The sequence below is a fragment of the Jaculus jaculus genome, chromosome 16 (genome assembly GCF_020740685.1).
Source record: "Jaculus jaculus isolate mJacJac1 chromosome 16, mJacJac1.mat.Y.cur, whole genome shotgun sequence".
Taxonomy (NCBI): domain Eukaryota; kingdom Metazoa; phylum Chordata; class Mammalia; order Rodentia; family Dipodidae; genus Jaculus; species Jaculus jaculus.
In genome coordinates, this window is record NC_059117.1 from 36202874 (window position 1) to 36222065 (window position 19192).

The 19192-nt window shown below is 42.1% G+C and overlaps 1 protein-coding gene across 2 annotated transcripts in view; it reads right to left on the reverse strand.

Moving 5' to 3' along the window:
• Positions 1–19192, reverse strand: part of Igf2bp3 (insulin like growth factor 2 mRNA binding protein 3) — a 180993-nt gene that overhangs the window by 124073 nt on the left and 37728 nt on the right. For both annotated transcript variants that reach the window (XM_004652816.3, XM_045135802.1), the window contains one exon: positions 5438–5486. In XM_004652816.3, coding sequence (XP_004652873.1) covers positions 5438–5486 — 49 coding nt within the window. The remainder of the gene's footprint in view (positions 1–5437; positions 5487–19192) is intronic.

Below are 19192 nucleotides of genomic sequence, written 5' to 3' on the forward strand. Positions count from 1 at the left end.
CTGGCAAGGAGAAGCTGGCTATAACACCCATAAGCCTGCCCCCAACAAAACACTCCTCTAGTAAGGATCCAATTCTTAAATTACTATGAGCTGGGGATCAAGTATTCAAAACACACAAGTGTATGGGGAACACATGAATTAAACCACTACACTCAGCCATTTCCCCAGCCCAAGACTCAAGATTTTAAAAACCTGTTCAACTGGACATGGTGGTACACGCCTTTAGTCCTAGCACTAGGGAATCTGAAGTAGGAGGATCACTAAGTCCAGAGCCAGTCTGGGCTACAGTGAGATTGCTGCTTAAAACACACACACACACACTCCCCCCTTCTCAAATAAATAAATAAATAAATAAATAAATAAATACATAAATCTCTGTTCAGATCCTGCCTGACTAGAGCACTAACTCTAATACAATAGTGCTAGGGTGCAACTCTAAGTCCCCATCCCCGCCCCCAGGCTGTCCTGTTTCCTATAAATTAAATCCTGTAACTTCCTATAGGTACTCCACACTGCTTCAAAGGGCTATCTACACTGTTCACAACTCACTAACAGCATGTGCTTGATCTTCACAAGTCATATTTGATAAGTCCCCTTCCCTTTTTCATGCCACTACTTGTCTAGCAAAACAGTGTCATTTATCTTGCGGAATGCCCCATATGATGAATTTGGCTAACTGTTTCTTCATGACTTCATTTACTTTGTCACTCATCTTCCATATTCTGTTGTTGTTGTTGTTGTTGTTTAGAGGTAGGATTTTGCTCTAGCAAAGGCTGACCTGGAATTCACTATGTAGTCTCAGGGTGGCCTTGAACTCAAGGCAATCCTTCCACCGCTGTCTCTCAAGTGCTGGGATTAAAGGTGTGTGCCACCATGTCCAGCTCATCTTCCATATTCTTATAAACTCAAAGTCAGACTGAAATAAACTCCATCCAAACATCCTTCTGTGAATAATATCTTGACTGCTGTGCTACTGAATCAAGTCTGGAGTCACATAATGTCTAGTTGTTACACTCTCTGTGATCCTAAGATTAATCAGGGGATTCAAAAGCCTAGGCCTATCATTACAATGAAAATCTGGGCTCTAAGTGCAAAATTATCACTATCTACAGTAAGGCTTTAGCAAGAGACAGCTAGCATATCCATTGTGCACAGATAAGATACACAAAGTGACCTTTCACCAAGAGGTACAGTAAATGGAGCTCATTCAAGACTTAAGGCAAAAGAAATAGCTAACAGCTCATTCTATCCCTAAGAAGCTCCTAATAAATTTAATTTTTAGTCAGGCATGGTGGTGATGGAGTTTAGGGGCAATAGAGCCCCAAAAGTAAAAACAAGTCATATCTTTGAGTCTGCCCTTGCAATCTCTAACGTGCTGGAGGTCAAAAGAAGGATCTGTTTCTTATTTCTTGCTACCTAAGAGAGTTCCCTAGATCTATTTTTCTTCAAACTCAACCTAAGTCCTTCCCTAGATAGGAGTTCCCTATACTTTCCAGGATAATTAAGATTCCTAGGAGAAATCTTAAAGCTATCTCCTAAATTGGCAAGAGTCTGGGCTGGTCAGTTCCACCTGCATGCAGAACCTAGGAACAACCCCACTCTGGGTCTCTAGGTGAACTTTTCCATTTTTCAGGACCCCGTCTTTCCATTTCTTGGGTAAGGGCTCTGCATTCCTTCTTCTTAAATTCTATCCCTATCTAGTAAGAATTTCCCCCTGAGAAACATACCCTCAGATCTCAGATCGATGGATTTCAATTCTTTGAATTCATAAAACAAGAATCTGGTGATGTCAGGTGTAGTGGTGCACGCCTTTAATCCTGGCACTTGGGAGGCAGAGGTAGGAGCATCACAGTGAGTTCAAGACCACCCTGAGACTACAGAATGAATTCCAGGTTAGCCTGAGCTAGAGTGAGACCCTACATTGGAAATAAATAAATCTGGTGGCCACTGACACCATGGAAGTTTTGTGTGACCATGAGAGTCCAGCACTGTAACTCCTGTGTTAAAAGATCAACCAAAAGCCAAGAAAGGCTCCATCCTTTCAAAGATACCCAATTCCCATATCATGCTGGTACATTGGCTGGAAACTTCAATTCCTATATCCATGGCACATACCTGCAATCCCAGTACCCAAGAAGCTGAGGCAGGAGAATTGCTGTGAGGTTGACCCAACCTGGGCTACATAATAATATCCTGTCCCCTACCAAAAAAAAGAAAACAAAACATCTCTGTTGATAAATGTCAATCAAAACTTTGACAGAGAGTTGATGACAGAGTTGCAGTCTAGTTCCAAGCCTCTTCTGTGTATTTTACTTTTGTTTACTTAAGTGAAAACCGAGGTAATGTCACTAAATTGTTGATAGCTCAAAAGACTATGGGCCAGAAGCAATGGCACATGCATGAACCCTAGCATTCAGAAGGCTAAGACAGAAGGATCATAAGTTTAAGGCCAGCCCAACTACATAGCAAGATCTTGACTAAAAAAATAAAATAAAACTATATAGAGATTAAAATGAATTATAAAAGTTTAAAAAAACAGACAGCAAATAAAGGTTTGTTGTTTATTTTGCTTTTCGTGTGTTTTTTGTTTGTTTTTTTCAAGGTGGGGGGTCACACTTCAGCTCAGGATGATTTGGAACTCGCTCTGTAGTCCCGGGATGGTCTCAAACTCACAGCAATCCTCTTACCTCTGCCTCCTGAGCACTGTGAAGTCTAGGCCACCCTGAGATTACATAGTGAATTCCAGGTCAGCCTGGGCTAGAGTGAGACCCTACCTCGAAAAACATTAAAAAAAAAAAGTCTTTGTCTGCAAAGCCTACCACCCAGGTGCAATTCCCTAGTACCTATGCAAAGCCACATGCACACGAACATCATGGAGCACATACCTGGACTTCTTTTGCAGCTGGATAAGAGGCCCTGGTGCACTTGTACTTTTTCTCTCTCCCTCTCATAAATAAATATAAATTTACCAAAAAAAAAAAAAAAAAAAATTGGAGAGATGGCTTAGTGGTTAACATGCGTGCCTACAAAGCCCAAGAACTCATGTTCAGATCTCCAGGTCCCACATAGCCAGATGCAATGACACAAGAGTGCAATGTTGCATATGCGCCACAAGGGAGCATACCCAGCTGGAGTTCATTTACAGCAGCTGAAGGCCCTGGCAGGACCAGACCCATGCCCTCCCTCTTTTTTTCTCTCTCTCTCTGTCTCAAAATAAAAAATAAAATTTTAAAAAGTAAAAAAAAGGAAAACCTTGAGCTGGGTGTGACATTGAATGCCTTTAATCCCAGCATTTGGTAGGCAGAGGTTAAGAGGATCACTGTAAAGTTCAAGGCCAGCCTAGGACTAAAGAGAGTTCCAGGTCAGCCTGTGCTAGACTAAGACCCCACCTTGAAAAAAACCAACCAACCAACCAAAGCTTGAGAAGCCACCACAACCTGAATCTGAAGGACTATTAAGAAAACTCTGTAACTAGCATATGGCAGAGAGCTAATACTTGAATCATTCACTTGGCTGTTAATGTCTGACTAGTTCATTGAAAGTTGTATTATGTGGATATAATTCCTGCACAAAATATCATATGTAATACGACCCATCTTAAAGTAGGGACTCAAATTTATAATCTTTATACAACTCTTAATTTGAAGGCCATTCCCCAATCTACTGAACTCCCTAAAAAAATATTTCCCAAACAAGAAAATGTATGGAGTTAAGCCACTGTTTCCATCAATAAAGTATTTTTCATCATATAACAAAAAATATTTAGGGGCTGGAGAGATGGCTTAGTGGTTAAGGTGCTTGCCCAAGAAGCCGAAGAACCCATGTTCAAATCTCCAGGTCCTACATAAGCCAGATGCACAGTGACGCAACCACACAATGTCGCACATGTACACAAGGGGGGCACACACGTCTGAAGTTCATTTGTAGCAGCTGAAGGCCCTGGTGCACCCACTCTCTCTCCTTCCCTTTCTCCCTCCCTCTCTCTTCTATACATAAGAGAGAGAGAGAGAGAGAGAGAGGGAGAGAGAATAAAATATATATACCAAAGAACCAACCCTCCTTGAAAGATATATGCAGTAATATTGCTAAGAGGGTAGCACTGAAACTTTAGAAGTGAAAATTCACACCAATTTCCCTCAACTCATGAATAAAGAAACCTTTTAATCATACTTTGCGTTTAGGTAAGGGCTTGGTTTAGTGATTCATCAAATTCACACAATTTAAACAACTAATCTGAAACACAAAAAGCTTAGTGGTTAACATGCGTGCCTACACAAAAAGCTAGTTATTCTTTGTTTTTATATTATACATACACAAAGCCAAGCAGTTTCCCTTATCACTTCTCCAGGTAGGTTTTAAGAATTTTCAGAGGGAATCACCATGGGATATATTTTATAATCATGGAAAATGTTAATAAAAATTAAAAATAAAATAAAATAAAATTTTTTAAAAAAAAAGAATTTTCAGAGTTCTTGGTCTGAAAGAGTCGTTTTCTTTGATCTCTCCAACTACAGGTGTCTTGGATGCCCACCATCACACATCATTAATGTGCTATGAAAATTGCTATTCTGGGCTGGAGAGACGGCTTAGCAGTTAAGCACTTGCCTGTGAAGCCTAAGGACCCCGGTTCGAGGCTCGGTTCCCCAGGACCCACATTAGTCAGATGCACAAGGGGCACACACGTCTGGAGTTCGTTTGCAGTGGTTGGAGGCCCTGGCAAGCCCATTCTGTCTCTCTCTATATCTGCCTCTTTCTCTCTCTGCCTGTGGCTCTCAAATTTAAAAAAAAAAATTTTTTTTTAAAGAAAATTGCTATTCAACTGTGCTCCTCGTTTGTGTTTCTATACAATCATTACAGGGCTACCATCTGAGCAAAAAGAAAATTTGTAAATGAAGCATAAGTAGCAGGTCTGTGTCTTCTAAAAGTTTTGCCAAAGACAGAAAGGCACTCTTAGGCAAGCTCACTAGAATGACTCAGGTCAATAAGATTCTGTCCCAATGAACTGAAGAGGAAAACAAAAAAAACTCAACAATTCTCAATTTTTAAAAAAATATTTCAAAAAGAGTAACTTGTCAATAGAGTTATCAGGGCTGGAGAGATGGCTCAACAGTTAAGGTGCTTACCTGCAAAGCCTGCCAGCCTGAGTTAAATTCCCTAGTATTCACATAAAGCCAGATACACAAAGGGGCACAAGCATCTGGAGTTTATTTGCAATGTCAGGAGGCCCTGGTGTGCCTAATTCTCATTCTCTCTGTCCCCCTTTCTCTCAAATAAATGTGTGCATATATAGATTTTTTAAAAATATATTTTAAGAGATATCATACACCCACAAAGAAAAACCACGAGAGAGAAGGAATTTGTGTATAAAGAGTTGAGGAAAGATTTGGGAAAAATAACAGCAATAGGTTTGATCTTAGCATGAAACAGAATTTCTTACCTCCCATTGTAAGTGAGGTGGGATATTTCGTATCTGAAGTTTCCGAATCCTGCAGAAGAATTAAAATGTTTTAAGGAACAAAATATACAAAAGTAAAACCCACTAATTACCCAATAGGAAAACTTAGAAACTACTCAAAATACTTACTTTATATTTAATTAATTATTAACTAATTATTTGTATTTCTATTAACTGTACACCAGCATGTATTGAGGAAAGGTAGCCCAAGAAGAAAAAAGAAAACTGTAAAAAAAAAGCTAATTAGGGCTGGAGAGATGGCTTAGCGGTTAAGTGCTTGCCTATGAAGCTTAAGAACCTTGGTTCGAGGCTCGGATTCCCCAGGATCCACATTAGCCAGGTGCACAAGGGGGCACATACGTCTGGAGTTCGTTTGCAGTGGCTAAAAGCCCTGGCGTGCCCATTCTCTCTCTCTCTGTCTGCCTCTTCCTCTCTGTCTGTTGCTCTCAAATAAATAAATAAAAAATAAACAAAAATAGCTAATTACAAGATGTGTATGTATCACTAGATTGTTATGACATCTTTTAAAAGCCACTAGAATTAGCACATAAAACATGTGAAAGACATTTTATCCAATAACCATATTCAGAGTTCAAACCCTCTTTCCTCATATTAAGCCAGGACACAAACAAAACCTTAATCCAGATGTTTGTACTCTGAAATCACAGCCAAGGGGTTCATGAATAGAATTCAGGAGATTTGCAACTGGGGGAAGGAGGGGCGAATCACAGTTATTTTCACTATCTCCTGACTAAAATTCAACATTTTCTCTAATTGTGAATGCTGTCAATGAGCCACAAAATTATAGTGCCTGTAATTATTTTTAATAATTTATTACCTATTTGCAAGCAGAGAGAGAGAATATGGGCATGCTGGGGCCTCTTGCTGCTGCAGACAAACTCCATGCCACGTTGTGCATCTGGCTTTATGTGGGTACTAGAGGTCTGAGCCCCGGCTGTCAGTCTTTGCAAGCAAGTGCCTTTAACCACTGAGCCATGTCTTCAGCCCGAGCACATATAATTTTGAGATCAAATTAGGTAGTTTCATGCTACATTAAGTTACAGTGAATCTTTTTGTAAATTTTATTTATTTGAAAGAGAGAGAGAATAGGCAGATGCATGCACCACTTTGTGCATCTGACTTACACGGATACTGAGGAATCAAACCTGGGACCTTAGGTTCCGCAGGCAAGTAAGCACCTTAACTGCTAAGCCATCTCTCCAGCCCTCCAATAAGATTTAACATATCCCAATTAGAACTACAGTGAGCTTCCCTTTCCCAACACCCGCTACTTTGAAGCCAACAGCAAAATAGCAGTTTGGACTGCTCACAGATGACTCTGACTCTCCCCTTTCCTAAAACAACAGAGTAAATGCCATGGCTACTGCCCGTCCTAGAGATGCCCGAGTAAACATACGAGCCAAACTAGGTAAACTCTGCTTGTAATCAAAATGAAGCAAGGAGAAGGAGGTGCACATGTTTTGTTGTTTTGTTTGAGGTAGGGTCTCTCTCTAGTTCAGGCTGACCTGGAATTCACTATGTGGTCTCAGGCTGGCCTCAAACTCACAGCGATCCTCTCATCTCTGCCTTCCGAGTACTGGGATTAAAGGTGTGCACCACCACACCGGGCTTAATTTTTTTTTTTTTTTTTTTTTTTTGAGATAGGGTCTTACTCTGTAGCCTGAGCTGTCCTGGACTTATGAAATAGACTAGGCTGGCCTTGAACTCATGACAATCAGCCTGCTTCAGCCTCCTGAGTGCTGCAATTATAGGTATGAGCCACCACATTTGGCCACCTATGTTGTTTTCATGATACAACTCAATAAAATGAAACAGCAGGGTATGTCAAAGAAATGATTAAGAGTATCAATTTAGCTGGGCATGGTGGCACATGTCTTTAATCCCAGCACTTGGGAGGCAGAGGTAAGAGGGTTGCCATGAGTTCAAGGCCAACCTCAGACTACATAGTGAATTCCAGATTAGCCTGAGCTAGATCGAGACCCTTCCTCAAAGAAAAAGAAAAAGATTATCAATTTAAAGTTGGGCATTGTGACATATGCCTTTAAACCCAGCACTCAAGAGGCAGAGGTAGGAGGATCGCCACAAGTTTGAGGCCACCCAGAGACCAAAGAGTGAATTCCAGGTCAGCCTGAGCTACAGTGAAACCCTACCTCAAAAAACCAAAACCAAAAAAAAAGTATCAATTTAAGAGGGAAAAAAAAAATCTAGGGCTGACAATGTAGCTCAGCTGGTGGAGTACTTGCCTAGCATACATGAAACCCTGAACTGTAATCCCAGTACCATATAAAATGGGTATGAGAGGGCTCACCTGTAATCCCAAAACTTCATGGTGAGGCTGGAAGAACAGAAATTCAACGTCATCCTTGTCTACATAGTGAGTACTACTTATGAGACCTAGTCTCAAAAAAAAAATTTTTTTTTAAAGCCCAAACTCCATCTAGTAAGAACTAACAAATGAAATGCTACTATGCTACTTTGGCATTTGTTCAAGAATAAATATGTTAGACTGGGGAGATGGTTCAGTGAGCCTGAATTTGGATCCCCATAGCCAGCATTAAAGGTGGAAGCTATGGCATGCTTCTGTAATGCTAGTTCAAGAAGGGAGGCAGAAGCCAGGTATAGTGGTGCACACCTTTAATCCCAGCACTTGGGGATCCAGAGGTAGGAGGATCACTGTGAGTTCAAGGGCAGCTTGGGCTACAGTGAGACCCAATCTAGAAACAAAACAAAAAATGGAACCCTGGGATGGAGAGATGGCTTAGCAGTTAAGGCGTGTGCCTGCAAAACCAAAGGACCCAGGTTAGATACCCCAGGACCCACATTAGCCAGATGCACAAGGGGGCGCACGCATCTGGAGTTCGTTTGCAGTGGCTGGAGGCCCTGGCACGCCCATCTCTCTCTATCTCCCCCCTCCCTCTTTCTCTGTCAAGTAAATAAATAAATAGAATGTTTTAGAAAAAAAGGAACCCTGCATGTACGTACAGCCTCAGCCCAGGAACTGGAAGCAGCCCATCTGCCCACCAGCAAATGAATGGTTAATGAAGATGTGGTAATATGCCCAATGGAATTCTACTCAGCAGTAAAGAAAAATGAAAAATCAAACTTGCATGGAAAAGGGGGGACTTGGAAAAAAATCCCACTGAGTGAGGTCATACAGGCTCAGAAAGCCAAACACTGCATGACCTCTCATATGCAGTTCCTATTCTGGTGCAGTTAGTTAACTGTAAACCGTAATAAGTAACAATAGGGACATGGCATTAGAATGAAGATAGGAAAGGGGGACAACAGGGAAGGAAGGGAGGAAGGACTACTTCACAACAAGTCAATGATCAGCAAAAGAGAGAAAGCTGGGCATGGTGGGGCACGCCTTTAATCACAGCACTCAGGAGGCAGAGGTAGGAGGATCACCATGAGTTCAAGGACACCTGAGAATAATACATAGTGAAATCCAAGTCAGCCTGAGCTACAGTGAGACCTGACCTTGGAAGAAGAAAAAGAGAAAGCACTGTCCTACCAGGAAAAAGTTCATCAATACCTCATCTGCCAGGGCCCAGGACTAAGTATTGACACGAATAATGCTCTCAAGACTAACAGGAAAACCAGTCCTAGGGAAATGGTGGCAGACACTGTGGTCACTCAAACCTCATAAAAACAGAGATCCAGAGTCCAGCAACATTAAATCAGATCTCTATCTAGCCTGCCAAGGTTCAGGGAGTATCACAGAAGAGGGGGTAGAAAGACTGTAAGAGCCTCAGGGTGATGGGAATAGGCTGAGATACCATGTTTCCCCCGTCCCTACAGAGACTGGCTGAGGCCTCTTGGGCCCCCCAATGACTACCAGTAACCCCACTGTTACAGTCAGGTTCACGTTGCTGGCAGAAAACACCAAACAGCAGCTTATGGGGGAAAGGGGTTTATTTTGGCTTATAGACTCAAGGGGAAGCTCTATGATGGCAGGGGACAACAATGGCATGAGCCAAGGGTGGACATCACCTCCTAGCCAACATCAGGTAGACAACAGCAGCAGTAGAGTGTAGCAAACAATGGCCAGAGGAAACTAGTTGTATTACCCATAAGCCCACTCCCAATAACAGACTGCCTCCAGGAGGCATTAATTCCCAAATCTCCATCAGCTGGGAACCTAGCATTTAGAATACCTAAGTTTATGGGGGACACCCGAATCACACCACCACAACCAATGAAGACTCTCAGCAGAACTGGGGTGGGGACCAGAGGTCTATGAGTGCAACCTGTTTTTTAATATTCTATTTTACTTATTTATTTATATTAAAGTGAGAGGCAGAGAGAGAAGGGGGGTAGGGAGGGAGAGAATGGGTGAGCCAGGGCCTCCAATGATTGCAAATGAACTCCAGACGCATTTGCCACCTTGTGTATTTGACTTACGGTCCTGGGGAATCAAACCTGGGTCCTTAAGCTTCATAGGCAAGCACCATAGTCATTAAGCCATCTCTCCAGTGGCCCCTCCTTTTAAAAGCATTTTAGCAACCTTTTTATTAAAAAAATCAATTTTTTAAAAAGAATAACTTAAGATAATAACATAAAAAGACGGCTTGGCTGGAGAGATGGCTTAGTGAGTAAGGAAGGCACTTGCCTATAAAGTCAAAGAATCCCAGGACCCACTTTAGCCAGGCAGAAGCAGGAGGAACACCATGAGTTCCAGGCCACCCTGAGACTGCATAGTGAATTCCAGGTCAGCCTGGGATACAGAAAGACTGTGCCTTGGGAAAAAAAAAAAGCCAGGCACAGTGGAGCATGCCTTTAATCCCAGCACTCGGGAGGCAGAGGTAGGAGGATCGCCTTGAGTTCAAGGCCACCCTGAGATTACATAGTGAATTCCAGGTCAGCCTCAGCTAGAGTGAGACCCTACCTCAAAAAAAAAACAAAAGTAAAACATACAGTGAGTTCCAGGTCAGCGTGGACTAAAGTGAAACCCTACCTTGGGGGAAAAGAGAAAGCTATCTAAAATATAGATCTTAGAACTGCTACCTATTGCTTCAGCTAACTTACACTATAAATATTTATCATGAGTAACTAAGGGGATGAGAATTCTTTGCTACACATATGTAAATATGAACTTATCTTAATCAAGAATCTGATACAATAAGGCCTGGGAGCAGGGTTAAGAAACTGAATATCCACCCTATTGGACTCATTTTGCAGAGTATTACCATGAAATTTTCCCAAAAGTCCACACATAAGCATACATACATTTTATATACATTCACTGTAATAGTCATACTATAACAACATATTCACAGTGCTTCCATAAATTCTTTCAGTAGATATTATCTTTTGTATACTATAAGAAATCCACCAGCCATGTTTCCCAAGGACTTTCTATTTTTCATCAAGATGTACACACTCATTTGATTACTGAAAGTTACTCTAGAATAAGTATTTTCTTTAAATGGCTGTTTGATTTCCATCATCTGATTTCCTCAATTTCATTTTAGGCAAACATAACATTTGTTTTCACACACCAGCATCTTGACTTTATGAATGGTTCTTAGCTACTTACCCAGCAATTAATCTAGCAGTTCTGCCCCCAGCTCCCACCCCGTGCTGCACACTTGTACCAATGCAGAGTCAGAGGGGCATGGTGGCGCAGCCCTTTGACCCCAGGTAGGAGAATCACCATGAGTGTGAGGCAAGCCTGGGACTACAGAGTGAGTTCCAGGTCAGCCTGGGCTAGAGCGAGACCCTGCCTCAAATTTAAAAGGTTGAAAAAAGTCAAACAGTTCAACATGAAAGTAAGCAATCCAAGGTGTAAACTACACTTAGCACAGAAACATAAACTTCCGCAACACACAGGACTTGAGGAATGCATATAAACTCACATGTGTTTATCAAGTTGGCTATACATAACTAACACTATCTACTGGTTCTCAGGCTATCACCACCTAATCTTTCAGAAATTATATTCCAACAGGAGGAGTGGGGAGGTGGTGACGCACACCTTTAATCCCAGCACTTGGGAAGCAGAGGTTGGAGGATCACCATAAATTCGAGGTCACCCTGAGACTATTTAGTGAATTCCAGGTTAGTCTGGGTTAGAGTGAGACCCTACCTCAAAAAAATAATAACAATAAATTGCATTCCAAGCCAGGCATGGAGGTGCATGCCCTAAATCCCAGCACTCAGGAAGCAGAGGTAGAGGATTGCTATAAATTCAAGGCCACCCTGAGACTACATAGTGACTTCCAGGTCAGCCTGTGCTAGAGTGAGACACTACCTCAAAAAAAAAAAAAAAAAAAAAAAAAAAAAAAAAAAAAAAATTTACGTTAAAGTCAATTCTATTATTTAAAAGACAAGAAAATATTGATGGTTCTACTGTTTCTCTTATAATGACTATTAAATTATTATAGTTTCAAGGCTGGAGAGATGATCAGTGGTTAAAAGCACTTGCTCACAAAGCCTACCAGCCCAGGGTTCAATTCCCCAATAGCCGTGTCAAACCAGACGCACAAGTTGTGCACGAATCTGGAATTTGTTTGCAGTGACAAAAGGCTCTGGCACTCCTTCCCTTCCCCCTTCCTCACACCTCTCTCCTCACAAATAAATAATTTTTTAAAAGTTGAAGAGAATTATTATACTTTCACAAACTGCCTGCCTATCTATCTGTCCATTCTCCCCTCTCTATCTGGACCAGTTCAGTTCAACTATCAGCAAAAAACAATTGTTTCACAGGCCAGGTGTGGTGGCACACACCATTAATCCCAGCACTTAGGAGGATAAGGTTAGAGGATTGCCGTGAGTTCAAAGCCACCATGAGAATAGAGTGAATTCCATGTCAACCCAAGCTACAATGAGACCCTGCCTTGAAAAAAAAAAAAAAAGTTTCACTTCCTAAACACACACACACACACACACACACACACACACACTCCCTCTCTCTCTCTCTCTCTCTCTCTCTCACACACACACACACACACTAACTACACACTCCCTAACTGAGTTAAATCTGCTATGATGCTTCTGGGAAGATGGCACCACAGCAAAAGGTGCTTGCTTGCAAAGCCTGCTCGGCCAGATTCAATTCCCAAACCACATATGTAGGCTACAAACAAGTCTGGTGTTTATTTGCACCAGCAAGAGGCCCTGGCATGCACGCAAATAAGTTTTAAATATGTTATAATACACAGAAGGAAAAGAGAAATGCAATGCATTGATGCAAGCTTTATAATATCAACCAGAAGAGGGAGAGGCAGGAGGGATGGCAAATTTCAGACCAGCCTGGGTTAGAGAGCAAGTTTCAGTCAAGCCTGAGCTACACAGAGATACCGTTTTATTTTTTAAATTTTTTATTTATTTATTTGAAAGCAACAGACACAGAGACAAAGACAGATAGAGGGAGAGAGAGAGAATGGGCGCGCCAGGGCCTCCAGCCTCTGCAAACGAACTCCAGATGCGTGCACCCCCTTGTGCATCTGGCTAACATGGGACCTGGGGAACCGAGCCTCGAACCGGGGTCCTTAGGCTTCACAGGCAAGCGTTTAACCGCTAAGCCATCTCTCCAGCCCGAGATACCCTGTTTTAAAACACAGATAAAAAATAAAAACTCAGCCGGAGCCGGGAGTGGTGGCACACGCCTTTAATCCCAACACTCGGGAGGCAGAGGTAGGAGGACCTCCATGAGTTCGAGGCCACCCTGAGACAACATAGTGAATTCCAGGTCAGCCTGGAATAGAGTGAGAATCTACCTTGAAAAACAAAAAAAGAAAAGAAAAATTCCATATGATGGAGAATGGAATTTCAAAGGGGAAAGTGGGGGGGGGGGGAATTACCATGGGATATTTTTTATAATCATGGAAAATGCTAATAAAAAATTTTTAAAAAATCCATGGCAGGCGTGGGGAGTATGCATTTAATCCAGCTTTTGGGAGGCAGAGGTAGGAGAAGTGCCATGAGTTCAAGGCCAGCTTGACACTACAAGTGAGACCCTACATTAACAGGGGGAAAAAAAATTTTTAAATTAATAATAAATAAAAAGTCCAAAACAAGAAGAAAAAAAGAAAATGACATAAGACTCAAAGATCTACCATTTAGACATTACTGGCATGAAAACCAGAAAAATCTTGATTTATTTAAATTCTCACATTTAAAAAGATAAAGCAAGGTTGGACAGCTTGCTTAGCAGTTAAGGCACTTGCCTGAGAAGCCTAAGAACCCAGGTTCAATTCCCCCAAACTTCCATAAACCAGGTGCACATAGTGGTGAAATGTGTCTGGAATTCATTTGCAGTGGCTAGAGGCCCTGGCACTCCCATTCCCAATCTCTCTCAAGATCTATCGCGCTCTCTCTTTCCCATAAATAAATAAAAATAAAAATTTTAAAAACCAAGTATGCTGGCGTACACATTTAAATCCTAGCGCAGACAGGAACAGAAACAGGATCGCACAGATTCACAGTCTAACAACCACCAAAACACAGTGGGGGGGGGGGGAGAGGCTTCAGTAAGACACTGTCTCAGGGAACTAAGTGAAAGAACAATAGAGGACACCCATACTATGGTCTTCACATGTGTGTGCATGCCACACACAGAACTATACAACACAATCTACTTATAAATTGATCATATGCCATTTAAGAGTTTTTCTTTAAAAAAAAAAAATTGGGGCATGGTGGCATACGCCTTTAATCCCAGCACTCAGGAGGCAGAGAGGAGGAGCTGAATGAGTTCAAGGCCACCTTGAGACTACAGAGTGAATTCCAGGTCAGCCTGAGCTAGAGTAAGACCCTATCTTGAAAAAAAAAAAAAAAAAAAAAAAAGGTGTTTTTTTCCTTTTCTTAATTATCTATTTGCAGACAGAGAGAAGGAGAAAGAATGGGTAAGCCAGGGCCTCTTGGCCCAGACACATGTGCTGCTTTGTGCATCTGGCCTTATGTGGGTTACTTGATTGGATCTAGAATCATTTAGGAGACAAATCTCTGGGCATGTCTGTGAAGAAGTTTCCAGATTAGGTTAACTGAGGTGGAAAGACCCTTCCTAACTCTGGGCAGCACCATTCCATGGGCTGGGGTCATGGACTGGATAAAATGGAGAAAGCTAGCTGGGTCCTAGCATTCACTGCTCTCAGCTGCTTTCTGACTGCAAACGCAATGGGACCAGCTGCCTCAAGCTCCTGAACCATGACACTCTCTCAGAAATAGACTGCACCCATGCCTCCAAAAACTGAAAAGTAACCCCCCCACCAAAAAAAAAAAAAAAAAAAAACAGCTGGGCACAGTGGCGCATGTGTTAAATCCCAGCCCTCAAGAGGCAGAAGTAGGAGGATCACTGAGAATTCAAGGCCACCCTGAGAGTACATAATGAATTCCAGGTCAACCTGAGCTACAGTAAGACTCTATCTCAAAAAATAAAATAAAATCATCATCAAGGCATGGTGCTGCACACCTTCACCCCAGCTACTTAGAGAATGATGGTAGGATGAGTTCAAGTTGGAAGCCTACTAATTAAGACCCTCCCTCACAAAACACGAAGCTTAGCAAGTGCAGTAAAAGGAGAAGTCAGATGACTTTGTGCTTTGAATCACATCCTCTCACAGCTTCACCCACAGCTGTGATGGACAGCCTCACTCCCACTGAAGCTGCCCTACTTCCTTCCAGCAGTAAGAACACACATTCATACACCCTTTTCTTACACCTCAGCGCTGGGCTGAGCTGGAGAGAGGGCTCAGAGGGTTAAAGGCACCTCCTTGCAAAGCCTGACTACCCAGGTTTGATTCTCCAGTACCCACATAAAATAAGATGCACAAAATGGCACATGCATCTAGAATTTGTTTGCAAGAAGGCCTGGTGTGCTCATATTCATTTTCTCTTTCTCCTCTCCCTTCCTTCATGTATATATGAAATTTAAAACCCTCGGGGCTTTATCAAAAACCCAAAGAAGTTCACAAATATTAATGAAACACAAGAATAATCTGCGATCTTCTAGGATTATAGCTCAGTGGTAGAGTTTTTGCCTAGCATGCACATAGTTCAAACCTCAGCACCAGAAGGCAAAGGAAAAATAATAATCTAAAATTGTGTGGGGGAGAAGGGTGGCAGTAACAGTAGACAGGACAGATAGCGGTCCATCTTTCAGATGGGTACATCTTGGAGGCATCTATAAGTTTCTCTGGGATCCCATTTCCTTCCAAAAAAATTCAGCAAAGTGTCCCTCCCTACAACCGCTTCTTCCTAATTCAGCATTGCTGTCTTGGGTCACTCACTTCTGCTTCCTGAAACCACCTCCAATGCAAACCAGCTTCAAGCAAGCTGTTAATTTCAGCCGCTGCTTTAGAGTTCAAATATAGTATTGTTTTAGTTTCCAGAATGAGCTGCTTGACATACCAGTCTCCAAAGATGTTCAGATGTTTGGGTTTTATTCGGTATCATTATAAAAGTACTTTGATAATAAAATATAATTTTTATGTGTGTTTGTGGGTGAAGCAAACAAACACCAGACGCTTCTATCACTTTTTGTGTAAGGCTTACAGAATTAAACCCAGGCCAGCAGACTTTGAAAGCAAGCCACCTTCCCAGACCCAAAACATAAATATTTTGATAATATGATAAAGATAAATATCTTGTGCATTAATCCATCACATTAATTCTTTTTTTAATATTTGACAGAAAGGAAGAGAGAGAGAGGGAACGAGCAAGCGAGAGAATGGGCATGCCAGGGCCTCCAGCCACTGCAAACAAACTGCAGATGCATGCACCCCCTTGTGCATCTGGCTAACGTGGGTCCTGGGGAATCGAACCTGGGTCCTTTGGCTTTGCAGGCAAATGCCTTAACTGCTAAGCCATCCCTCCAGCCCATATTAATTCTTTATCATGCTCAATTTGCTCCATCTCTGGCCAGTCACATGGTCTCTTCCTGTTGGGACCTGCATCTTTGAACTTTAGTTTTTGCTATTTTGCTTTTTTTTTTTTTTTTTAGTATTGGGTATCAACTTGGGGCTTTCTGGAATAGTATTCTAGGTTCACCTTGTATGTGACTTGTTCTTGTCTGTAATCAGCTTTATCCAGTGTAGCCCTGATCTCCTTTGATCATAAATAGTACAGAGACTACCCTCTGACCACTGGAGTTCATCCTTATTGGACTGATCATTGTTCTCAGGTCATAGCGGAAAAATGTACATTTTACATTTTACTTTTCTTTCCCCAGCCCAGGTAGTCTCACTTTAACCCAGGCTGACATGGAATTCACTATGTGGTCACAGGGTGGCCTCAAAATCACAGCAATCCTCCTACCTCTGCCTCCTGAGTGCTGGGATTAAAGGCATGCACCACCATGGCCATTTTTTTTTTAATTGTAAGCAGAGAGATACAGACAGAAATAATGGGCACACCAGTGCTTCTAGCTGCTACAAATGAACTCCACATACAAGCACCACTTTGTGCACTTGGCTTTACATGGGTACTAAATAATCAAACCTGGGTCTTTGGGCTTTGCAGGCAATGCCTTAACAGCTGAGCCATCTCTCCAGCCTGGCAAATAAACATATTGTTTGGAATTGAAACACACCATGCATTCATAATGATAATTTCCCATTCAAATTTTAGATTCTGGGTTTCAGTGGTTAAGGCACTTGCCTGCTAGGCCCAAGGACCCAGGTTTGATTCCCCAGTACCCACGTTAAGCCAGATGCACAAGGTGGCACCTATGCCTGGAGTTTGCAGTGGCTAGAGGCCCTGGTGCAACCATTCTAATTCTCTATCTACCTTCTCTTTCTCTCAAATAACCTAACCTTTTACCAAAAGCTTTTGCTGGAGAGATGGCTTAGCAGTTACATGCTTGCCTGTGAAGCCTAAGGACCCCAGTTCGAGGCTCATATTCTCCAGGACCCACATAAGCCAGATGCACAAGGTAGCCCATGCATCTGGAGTTCATTTGCAGTGGCTGGAGGTCCTGACATGCCCATTCTCTCTCTCTGTCTCTTTCTCTGTCACTCTCAAATAAATACATAAAAATTAAAAAACAAATTGCCAGGTGTGCTGGCTCACGCCTCTAATCCCAGCACTCAGGAGGCAGAGGTAGGAGGATCACCTTGAGTTCAAGTCCACCCTTAGACTACATAGTGAGTTCTAGGTCAGCCTGAACTAGAATGAGACCCTACCTCGAAAAAAACAAAACAAAAAAAAAGCCGGGCATTATGGCGCACACCTTTAATCCCAGCACTTGGGAGGCAGAGGTAGGAGGATCGCCAAGAGTTCGAGGCCACCCTAAGAATACATAGTGAATTCCAGGTCAGCCTGAGCTAGAGTGAGACCCTACCTTAGAAAACCAAAAAAAAAAAAAAAAAAAAAAAAAGAAAGAAAAGAAAAGAAAAAGTTTTTGAAGCCAGGCATGATGACGCATGTCTTTAATCCCAGCTCTTAGGAAGCAGAGGTAGGAAGATCAACATGAATTTAAGGCCACCCTGAAATGACATAGTGAATTGCAGGTCAGCCTGGGCTAGAGTGGAACCCTACCTCAAAAACAAAAAGTCTTTGATATTTACATTTTCATTGGAAAAAGAAAGCAGACAGGAAGTATAAGCAATATAAACAAAAAGTTGTTTTATTTATCTCATAACCCTCACAGTCATCATTTTATAAGCTAGAAAACAAAGGCAGAAGTAGTTCAAGTTCTTCAAATGCACACAGCTCAGGTGTGACAGAGCCACACTCCACCTCTGGCATGCTGGATCCAGACTGTCCTCTTAACCATCACCAAAGACCACAGCTAAGTAGATACAACTATACCTTGAGTGTCAGTAGTCCAAAACTCCAAGTGTTCCAAAATTGGTAACAAGACACCATTAATGGAAATTCCCACATCTGACTTCATGTTAGGGGATGTAGACAAAATGAAAGCACACTAAAAACACTGGTTAAGGGCTGGAGAGATGGCTTAGCAGTTAAGGCACTTGCCTGAGAAGCCTAAGGACACAGGTTTGATTCCCCAGGACCCACATAAAGCCAGTTGCACAAGGTGGCACATGCATCTGGAGCTCATTTGCAGTGGCTGGAGTCCCTGGCACACATATTTTCTCAATCTCTGCCTCTTTCTTAAATAATTTTTTTAAATACTCATTAAAGTTACCTTCACATCATGTGTACAAGGCACATAAAAACAAACTTTGTGTTTAAACTTAGGTTATGCTAGGCATAGCGGTGTACACCTTTAATTCCAGCACTTGGGAAGTGGAGGTAAGAGGACTACTATGAGTTCAAGGCCAGCCTGAGTCTAATTCAGGTCAGGCTGGACTACAGAAAGATGCTACCTCAAAAAATAAATAAATAATAAACTTGGGGGCTACAGAGATGGCTCAGCAGTTAAGGTGTTTGCTTGCAAAACCTATGACCCAGGTTCGATTCACAAATACCCATGTAAAGCCAGATGCACAAAGTGGTACATGCATCTGGAGTTTGCTTGCAGTGGCTAGAGACCCTGGTGCTCCTATTCTCTGTTCTTGCAAATAAATAAATTATTTTTTAAAAATAACTTGGTAAAGCCAGGCATGATAGCACATGCCTTTGATCCCAGCACTCGGGAGGCAGAGGTAGGATGAGCACTTTGAGTTTGAATCTACCCTGAGACTATAGAATGAATTCCTGGTCAGCCTGGGCTAGAGTGAGACTCTACCTCGAAAAGCCCCCCCAAAAAAGAAAGAGGAAAGGAAAGGAAAGGAAAGGAAAGGGAAAGGGAAAGGGCGGAAGGGAAGG